This window comes from Limulus polyphemus, unplaced genomic scaffold (genome assembly GCF_000517525.1).
Source record: "Limulus polyphemus unplaced genomic scaffold, Limulus_polyphemus-2.1.2 Scaffold760, whole genome shotgun sequence".
In the NCBI taxonomy this organism is placed as follows: Eukaryota; Metazoa; Arthropoda; class Merostomata; order Xiphosura; family Limulidae; genus Limulus; species Limulus polyphemus.
Genome location: NW_013666370.1, coordinates 102,422 through 113,096, shown reverse-complemented (window position 1 = coordinate 113,096; position 10,675 = coordinate 102,422). Strand labels below are relative to the sequence as shown.

The 10,675-nt window shown below is 33.2% G+C and overlaps 1 protein-coding gene across 1 annotated transcript in view; it reads left to right on the top strand.

Moving 5' to 3' along the window:
* LOC106460364 (neuropeptide receptor 15-like) overlaps nt 1-10,389 on the top strand; it is a 48,242-nt gene extending 37,853 nt beyond the window's left edge. Inside the window, exon 2 of the mRNA XM_013920055.1 lies at nt 9,699-10,389. Within this exon, the coding sequence (XP_013775509.1) occupies nt 9,699-10,389 (691 nt within the window). The remainder of the gene's footprint in view (nt 1-9,698) is intronic.
* The last annotated feature ends 286 nt before the right edge of the window (nt 10,390-10,675 follow it).

The window sequence follows — 10,675 nt, the reverse complement described above, 5'->3', positions numbered from 1 at the left end:
GTGATGCCTTCCCTCTAGTCTTACACTGCTAAATTAGGGACGGCTAGCGCAGATAGCCCTAGTGTGGCTTTGGCGAAATCCATAACAAACAAACAAACTCTCATGTTTAGTGTTACTACATTTCTTTTTATCAGCAGTTCTAAGTTAGGAATAATGGTTAGTCTGAATCTGAGGGGTCTCTTACTCAACCGTTTAACTTATGTGTTGTATAGGGTGTTGTTCAGATTGACATTAACAAGGTAAAAACTTTATGTTCACGACACTTCGAGTACTTTGCTGCCCACGGTAGTCTTTCGGAATTTTCTTTCTTACTTAGCTGATTCTTATTTTTAAATTAGAATGTGGAGCAAAGGAACTTGAATTATAAATATTTCTGTATATTATGAAAAATAAAGTACACCGTTCAGTTTATTATATACACCTCTAAGCGTCTGATCAGTCAAATATTGAATATTTCGGTGAACATGTGATATAAAATTAAGTTACTTCTATATTCACGGTTACCACCAGTGGCGAACATTACGTACTCTGTAATAAAGTTTTCTTTTTGTTTTGGAGAAATGACCATAATGCTCATGTAATGCTTTTAATAATTATTATTTTAGCTTGTAGAAGTCTTATAAGGAAAAACTTCGAAGAGTAAACGAGCTTTCCAAGTTCTTAGTGTGCCTTTAACAGTGTTCGTAGCAATATAATCCAAATAACAAACCCTTAATTCTGATGCTAAGGTGATTCGAAAAAATCCCGAGGGCATTCTAAACACATTTTGGTCTTCTTTTTTTGGACACTGAAACATAATGCAACTAAAGACAGTAAGGAACTGGTTTGAGTCAAATTTAATAAATGATAAACAGAAACACAAAGGGTAAAGCATGTACGTGACTGATAGTCACACCGTTTTACACATGGTGAATACAACTCATAACTCTTAGATATATGAAAGAATAATATCACAAAATATATATTTCCATCTGATCTAGTATATACCGTTGAAATTAGATGTGACGTTAAATTGTTTCTTGGTAAGTGTAAAGGCTCTTTTTTTTGAAAATCATGTCTCTCTCTGAAGCGATTTGCGTAGCGAACATACTAGTTTTATGGAAAAAACCAACAACCCTTGATTTCAAATTCGATGACGAGGAACCCACTTTGAGACTAATAATGGCTGGAGACGGCTTGAATGGTGATGATGACAAAACCTTGTCGAAACGTTGTACACTTGCTGTTATGTTAAACTTATATTAAAGTTTTGCTTCATTACCCATTCAAGCCGTCTCCAGCCATTATTAACTCTTGATTTCTATAGCTCAATATGTTCTGAAACCTATAGTGTTATGAAGTTGAAAAACGTGTCTCATAATGCCTGTGATCAGCACCAGTATTCAAGCTCATTAAGCATCGTGACAACATGTGTCTAACACGCACCCAAAAAAGAAACGCGGCTGATTTGAGATGCAATATCAGAGCAAAAATATCAATATAACTGTTATACTGTCACTTTCCCGAGTTCCTCCTGGGGTTTTAGCAAGACTTTTGACTTGAGAAGCTGAATGTATCCTGAAAGTTACACGAGGAACCTCCATTGATAATATCCTTGAAAGAAAGAATGTTTAAAATAAATTGATAAGGTTACAGACAACTGACATTTATAGATAAGGCCTGTAAACTTGTCGGTCTAAATAAAATAACTAAAACAAAAAGTTTGAAAATATTGGAAGAATTCTAGAATTTAATATAGGTTTGTTAGTAGGTCAAATAGACCATCAAACTCTTGTTCTCCTTTTAAGTTACTGCACAGAGGTTTTATAAAATCACATAAACTTATTTAGAATTATAGACATGTTTTAAAGGAAATTGGAATTCTTGATTTTTTGAATACCAAAAGTCTGTTTAGTAAAATGAAAAAAAAAAACTCTTACGCAAAAACATTTACATGTGTATCAGAATCGCGTTCTGACGTATTATATAATAAAACATGTAAACAGTTGTTCTCAACGACATATTATATTGACTTTCAAAATTCATACAGGTATTTAGTATTTTTAACCCAAACGACACTCTACTCGACACATAATCTAATTAATTTATAATAAATTTCCAACACTATATTATTTCTGCAATACCGTTAAGACCAAATTTTTATCATGTTACGTTATTTCAGTATGAGCTGTTCAATAGTAAACGTATTAAAAGTAATGTTTTGTGTTTCATAGTTTTATGGTCTGGTGGTTAGAATGCTCGACTCGCAGTCTGAGGGACGAAAATCCGTCATCGAAGATGCTCGCCCTTTCAGCCGCGAGGGCTTTATAAAACGACGGTCAATCCTATTATTCGTTGGTAAAGAGTAGACAAACAGTTGGCGATAGTTGGCTGGCCGGTTGCATCCCAGTAGTCGGCAGTTCAAAATTAAAGACGGCTACAAATAACCTTAGTAGCTTCGGTACAAACGAACAAATAAGCAAACAACGATTTGGTTTTATGCATAACCTCGTTCATTGTTTATTCCTGTGATGATCTATGTATTATTTGGGCTTACAGTTTAATCTATGTATTCCTGAAAGGGACTATTTTCATGCTTAAGTTATATACAACATATATCGCATGCATCATACTTACTAAACATAATAAAGTAATGTTCAATCAAAAATGGATTTCTATAAACAGTATGATTGAATGATCTATTGATATATGTTTTCATTCTTAAGTTCTATTGCATCAAATTTTTCTCACAAGTTTTTAAACGTTTTAATCTTATAGGAAATATCTTCTGCAAACTTAAGCCAATAGAATGGAGACTGTCAAATGAAAGTATGGAATGAAGCATTTTAATAAAACAATTTTTTGACATATAATTTATTTCTTTGGAATTAACCACAAAGCTACACAGTGGGGTATTTGTGCTCTGCCCACCACGGGTATCGTTATAAGTCCGCAGACATACCGCTGTGCCACTGGGGGACTTGACACATGAACAATATTAGTTAAACAGAATGAAAAATTTCATACTTGTTGGTTTTGTGCATACAGTCATAATGTAACTCTCTTAAAATCAGTTTTTTGCATAATATAAACCAAATTAATTAAGAGAAATAAATATTAACATTTAAAATTTCATATTTTGTGAAATGACATAATGTGATTGAATGACATGTATTCTAAATGTATAAATTTTCCGTAAAATAAATCAGTTTACAAAAATAGATTTTTCGAAACATATTTCTATACTGCATAAGCTAAGTACGTGATACTCATCATTTTATGTTTTGTCAAAAACTAAGAGCTAAGTGGCTTTCACACTTTCTCTTTTTACAAGATGCTACATATTTGAGTGGAACATTTCGTTTCATTTTAAAATAAAAGTACAAAGCACTAAACGCTTACTATATAGTTAAGAGATCTGTTCAATATAACTTTTTAAACTTTACAGATCTTTGTGATTTTACTGATAATAACACGTGCTAGAATATCACCTACGAGTCAAATCATTACTGATTCATTTCATCCCATGCACTAGTACTATTGGGTAGAGGTATCGAATGGTCTTGTGACATGAATTATAGTTGAAATTTAATAATATATTCAAGGATTAATAGGTCTGGACCAATTGCTTCGATAATGTTACAGCTTAAATATTTTTCCTGCATATTTTATATGTATAAATATTGTATATATATTTATTTTATGCTAGTGTACACTGAATGTAAGGTTTAAAATTTGATTTTTTTTTTACACGTTGCATGATGTCTGTTTGTAGCTCTAAACAAGTTAACCCACACGTTCGGATTTTAATACGTAAACTGTTAGAAAAGGTTAGATAAATGTTTCGTATAATATAAATGAGATTATATTGTTTTATGTAACATGAAATCTACCACTTCATGTTATATTACGAATATAACAATGCAAGTTTTCAAAGTTAGAATCTAAAGGTTACTGTTTACACACATAGTTTATCAAATATTCGCTTGTTTAATTAATTTATCAACCATAATCTTTTTTAAGATGATTTTATCGATCTTCATGCACCTTTGAACATCTATACGTTCTGTAGGCATGGCAACTAAATTCCTTTGTTCGGTCATACTTATGGAACCCCCAGTGGCACAGCGGCATGTCTGCGGACTTACAACCTTAGAAAGCGGCTTTCGATGCTCGTGGTGGGCAGAGCACAGATAGCACAATTTGGTAGCTTTGTGATTAACTTCAAAAAAACTTATGCGGAATGTATTATAAATCCACGTGATAGAACACGACGTGAAAAAAACGATTAAAGTACTTATACTTCAAGTGTATGCATTGCAGTAACATAGTTTAAATACTCTTCTCACTGCGTTTTAACTTATAAACAAGCTGAGGTACTCTTCCTTTGTCCAGGTTATGAACTTAAAAAATGTGGAGGTGAATGCTATGATAAATAACACAAAAATTCTAACTTTCACACAGATATACTGATAACATCACATATTATTACAGTATTCATTATTACCTCACCAAAAGTATTGTGTAAGTTTCAATAACTCAATATGTATATATTTGAAAGACGGTATACACCGTGCGATGGTTAGGATGACTTTGTAGAATGAGGTAACGACCAAATTAGTGACGGTAGGGGTGCTTTCTGTTACCCGCTTTCAACACCCAGCTCTTAATGTCCTTCTGCAGTGTTTTACGTGATAAAATCATTGACGGTCATTGGCTGAACAAGTATCTGACGGGCCGAAGTTGAAAGGTAACGGGTCAAATCATGAAATAGGTATAATTTAAGAAACAGCGCTTCATATCAGTCTTATGGTGGCTGTTGAAGTAGAAACTTCAGCTGAGTTTATGTAGTATTCCAATAGTGGCGGCCATTTTTTCATTGCATTCCTCCATAGAAAGTGCACTGAGACGTTTGTGTACCCTCCCTCCACACTATGTGTATGTTGTTTTATAGAAAATGTAATGAAGTTTTTTGTTTTTGGTGGAACGATGTGGCGCCATCTATGCATATAGTTAACGTTAGCTTACGTCAAAAATAGTAAATGCTCGATAACAAGGGGTGTTCCTTATTCTAAACTATCATCCCACACAAAATTTGGTTGAGATTGACCCAGCGACCAAGGAGTAGTTAGATAACGGACAAACAGACAGATACACAGATTTTATTGTGCTTTATAAGTATAATTTATTCTACACATCTTATATCATTTTAATGAGAAAACTAGTTAGGATCACTAAACATTAAGAATTCAGTTTAGTTTAACCAGGGACGAACGAATTATATGTGTCAGTGAACTTCAATCTTAAATCTTGGAAAAACAAGATCATTGATTATTTGACTTTACAAAATATTTGGAATTTACATTTTAAAATCTTTGGCTGAAATTTTAGCAATTGCCAGTTTTCTTCACATAATAATATAATTTGAGTTTTACAAGCAGACGTTAAAGAAGTTATTAACCCACCCCCAACCCCTGGTGGCTCAGCGGTAAGTCTCACTAGTTACAACAGTAAAATTCGGGTTTCGATAGTACAAACAGCCCAGCTCAATGAATAGTTTTTACGTTCAAGAACAAACAAATCGAGTTGTATCTAGTTTTGTTACATTCTAATTAAGTGAAATAGGCCGTATTTCAACCCTTGCGTCAAAATGTTTTTAGTTATGATGTTAATTAAACAAAATTAATGTATAAAAGTGAAGTTACATTCTCAAACAGGAGAGTTATTTCACATGTTAAAATATCTATTGAGATAAAAAAACGTAATATTTTTCAAAATCATACTTCACAGTTTGTCATGGACTCGATAGACCGGAAAAATGAACAACATTCACATAAACCAAGTTTACCAATTAAATAGAGAGGCAGACACTTTGGTAATTAACTAGACGTAGTTATCTACCATTGATAGGTAAGTATATCAACGATGACGGTGCTGATAAATGATAAAACAGTCTTTTTTTTTAATCCACAACTAAAGACAATAAAAACTATGCTATACAGTCAGATTACCATCATATCAGTTACGTGTGAGATTTAAAGTGCTAAATTCGTCATGCGTCACGAAGAAATATATATATATGTAGAGCTTTTGGTATCTACTGTTATCAAGTTGTGCATATATTTTTATCCATCGATGAATCAGCGGTAAATCCGTTGATATACAACGCTAAAATTCGGGTTTCCATTCCTCGTGGTGGACAGAGTGCAGATAACCCATCGTGTAGCTTTGTGCTAAAGTACCAACAATAACAAAAACCAATAGTATATGTCCTACAAACGTTCAGAAAAAGTAGTTTTTATGATCTCAATTTGATCGTCTACTATAGAAAAATAACTTAAAAAGAAGCACGCTTAATCATTTAGTGTTACCAATAGTTCTGTGTTACTCACCATCTAATATATAAAAATGGGTGAAGGGGACATACACTAGAACGTCTGTCCAACAACACTGAATGATTAAGATTTCCTTTGCCTTAGTCAAAGCAACATTGAGAAAACCACTTTGGTGTTCTTCCCGGGTATCATATACAAAAAACAGAGTTTGTATTTCCAAATCCGTAAACTTGTTTCTAATCGATATAATGAGCACATCTTGATGTTAAATGTCAGAAGTGCCCTTTTCTTTCACCGAAAGTGACGAAGACGACAAGTACACATTTAGGGAAAAACGATTCCATGTATGATTAATTATCTATAACCCTAAAAATCTGGTTTCATTACATAGATTCGACATAGTTTTGACAGATATTTTCAAAATAGTCGCTTTGAGGGGAGGGGTATATTTGTACAGTAATGTGGTTGAACCTTTTGATATTTAGCAGATATTATTACACTGGATATTGTCAAAGTGCATAATATAAATATACAAATAAAGTTCATGTATCATAATTTCAAATATTTACACAAAGAATATTTCAATTTTGTGTTTTGAAAAATATATGTCGTGCTTTGTAATTAACCCTATAACTACTGATGGAGTTAATATCTATCTCATACATCGAATTATTTGTGAAAATCTCAAACTATTAAAGCTTGTTTGTTTGTTTGTTTTTGAATTTCGCGCAAAGCTACACGAGGGCTATCTGCGCTAGCCGTCCCTAATTTAGCAGAGTAAGACTAGAGGGAGGGCAGCTAGTCATCACCACCCACCGCCAACTCTTGGGCTACTCTTTTACCAACGAATAGTGGAATTGACCGTCACAGTATAACGCCCCCACGACTGAAAGGGCGAGCATGTTTGGTGTGTGTGAGGGATTCGAACCCGCGACCCTCAGATTGCGAGTCGAGTGCCTTAACCACCTGGTCATGCCGGGCCACTATTAAAGCTTAAAATCATGTAGCAAAATACATTCTATCACTAAGGACGGTTAAACAAGATATTTATGAATAATTGATATCAAGAGTGTTACCTTTCATAAATCATATGCTTCTAATGGAAACATTTAATTTACTGTTTCAGCAAGTCTAATATTGTTTGTCTACGGCATATTTGCATTAAAATGAACAATACAATGGTTGCACTCTTGGAAGCGTCCTGCCCGATTATCGTTATCTCAAGGAAGGAAATTACATTAAATCACATAACACGCTTCTGAAAATTGTAATTTTCCTGTACGCAGTATAGTGATACGATTTAGTGTGAGGCATCACTGGTACAATCTTTGCCTAATCTAGATGACCTGGTAAACAATAACAAATACATAGCAATCTTTTAAAATGAAATTAAGTTTATTCTTTTGTTTTTTGATTACCTCCCTTCAAACAAACTTCAGATAAATTTATGTATTAGAGCTTTTAATTTTATGTGTACGCAATCTTAAATTTATATTATTATTAATCAAGTTATTATTTACTGATTTTAAAATGTAATGATTACTTCCAAAAGACTCTAACTTAGGCCCTCGGTAGTTCAGCGGTAAGTCTTAGTTCTTATAACGTTAAAAATTAGGTTTCGATACCTGCAGCTGGCACCACAAAGAAAAATCTATTGAGTAGCTTTGTGCTTAACAAGAAACACAGACCCAAAATTTATGTTTATAAATACATTTTGAAATAAACGTAAAGTTTTTAGACAGTGGATTATATTTTTAAAACACTATTTTTGAAGTATTCCGCTGCTGAACCGATCACATTATTACAAATTCACTAATTAAAACTCTGAATAGGTTAATCTTAATCTTGCTTGTTGTGTGTTGTTTACAAGAAGATAAAACGTATATTAATTTACTTGTTTAAGCTAAAAGGAATCGTATTATTAACATTTCATGCTCATGTTAAACAAAATTTTAGACTTGCTTGAATCCGTATTAAGTTGCTCACCCTATAATCAGACACTAATTTGCGCGAAAAAAAAAGAAGCTAAATTGTAAATTTTCAGATTTTAAATAGTTCGAGTGAAAAACGTAGCAGTCAGAACTTGAACGCTAAAACTCATAAATTATACTACGTGATAGTGTTACGCATTGGAAGCGCTACAGAAAGTGTTATTCTAATAAGGCAAATACGTTGTTTTATAGTTTTAAAGATGGTATCTGCAAAAGATAATCATCATTCCATCGCTTATATCAGTGTTTCTCAAAGTGGGAGCCGTGAAACTTTTTCTGGGGGCTGCCAAAAATGGGCCGAAAAAATGTTGAATGAATTTTAATTATAAATAAACAATAAGCCGATAAAATTACGTTGAATTAATTAAATGATACAGTATGTCGAAAGTAAATGTTATTGTTTTTACTACGGCACTGTTTTTCAATCGCTATGCTAAAGTTATATGTTGGAGGGACTCTTTTTTTTTATTCACATCAAGGGGGCCTCAGAATAAAAGAGTTTGGGAACCACTGGCTTATATGATGAGACATTCAACGTAAACTGTCATTAAAGTAGATGCACCTAATAGTTTGTTTGTTTATTTGTTTGTAACTAAGCACAAAGCTACATAATGGGCTATCTGTGCTCTGCCCACCACGGGTATCGAAACCCGGATTCTAGCGTTCTAGCGGACAGATATACAGGGAGCCCTGACGTGCAAATTTCTAGAAAATATCAGTGTATTTTTTGGGTGTATTTAATTTCATCCTTATAAAAAAAAAGGTCCTAGTTGAGTTATATGTACAAAAACTATTAATTTCAATTGTCACTATATTTTATAAATAATGATTTTCAAATCACCTTTTTTTGATGTTAATAAAAACTTTCCGTTTCCTACATGGTATAGTGAAACAGATTGCACTGTTGCTTTGATATGCATCTTAAATATTTATGTATAATTATATTTCTACTATTTTCAATTTATCATATACATTTGCTATAGTAGCCACTCCAGTAAACACACATATATATATATCTAAAATTACTGTGCTATTTTAATTTTGTGTTATTAAGCTTTACACTTATGACGATAAGTTTGCTTTATTAGTTTAGGATGAGGGTTTAGAATGAACTTAAATTTTGAAAGCTTGTCGAACTTTATGACTGGAAATATAGTTAAGAACGAGTTTACTCAGCTGATGATTCAAAGTATAATAATCATAATAGGGGTTCATTATCCTGTGTATTGCTTTGTGACATTAGTATAAAATAGGATTCATTAACTTATAAGTTACCTTTTAAAGTAGATTTTTTTTTATTTAATTTATTTTTATCATAATTTATTAATAATTTAAATACATCTAAATATTTCCACGTTAGTTGAATTAATACATATGTTTTCTACTATTTCAGCTATATTGCCATAATACACCCTATTAAAGCTCATATTTACTGCTGCCGACGTCGTATCCTTGTTGCGATTGGCTGTATCTGGCCTTTGGCTATGGTTTGCGCTTCTCCAAATCTATTTCTACATAAGCTTCAGATGATTGAGCCTGGGTTCACACCTTGTTTGATGCTATTTCCACGACCACTGTTCTTGTTGCTGTTTAAGTACTCCGAGTTTGTCATGTTTTATCTGCTTCCATTGCTTGTCCAGATCATATTATACATAAAGATTGGAAAACAGCTATTTGGTGAAGCCAGCTTTCGCGCCATCGAGCCAGCTATAGGAAAAGAAGTTTATGCTGAAACCATGAGAGCAAGACGAGGCGTAGTGAAGATGCTGATCGCTGGTGTTGGTGTGTATTTTCTCAGTTTCTCGCCACACCAAGTTCTGTTATTTTACAACACCTTTTCTGAGACCCATTTCCAAGAAACCTGGTCCTACTTGATCTTCGTCAACACCATGATCTACGTTTCGTCTGCCTGTAACCCTCTTCTCTACAGTATCTTCAGTCAGAAGTTTCGACAGAAGTTTCGCAGTACTCTCTGCTGCCGGGCTCCTGTGGCTAAAAATATCAATCACATCACCACTGCTTTCCTTGGTCGTCGTAACAGGAACATCACAAAAAGTGTCAAAACTACCGTTACCGAAGTGTGAAGGCTAGGCTTCAAAGAAGGTACGATTTTTGGAAGTTTTCTAACTGTTTGCCCGAATTCGTTCAAAAATGTCTTAATAATGCTACATGTAGAATTAAAGTCATAATCAAACATCAGTATTATAAGTCTTAAGAAGAATATATATATCTACTGATTACCACAAGATATTTGAGAATGTATATACTTTTAGTATTTTTGAGATTTTTTTTGTCTTTGAATTTCCGGTAGACTACATCGATATCACAGTAGCTGTAATAATCTTTTGCGTATATGTTTCACTAAAGTAA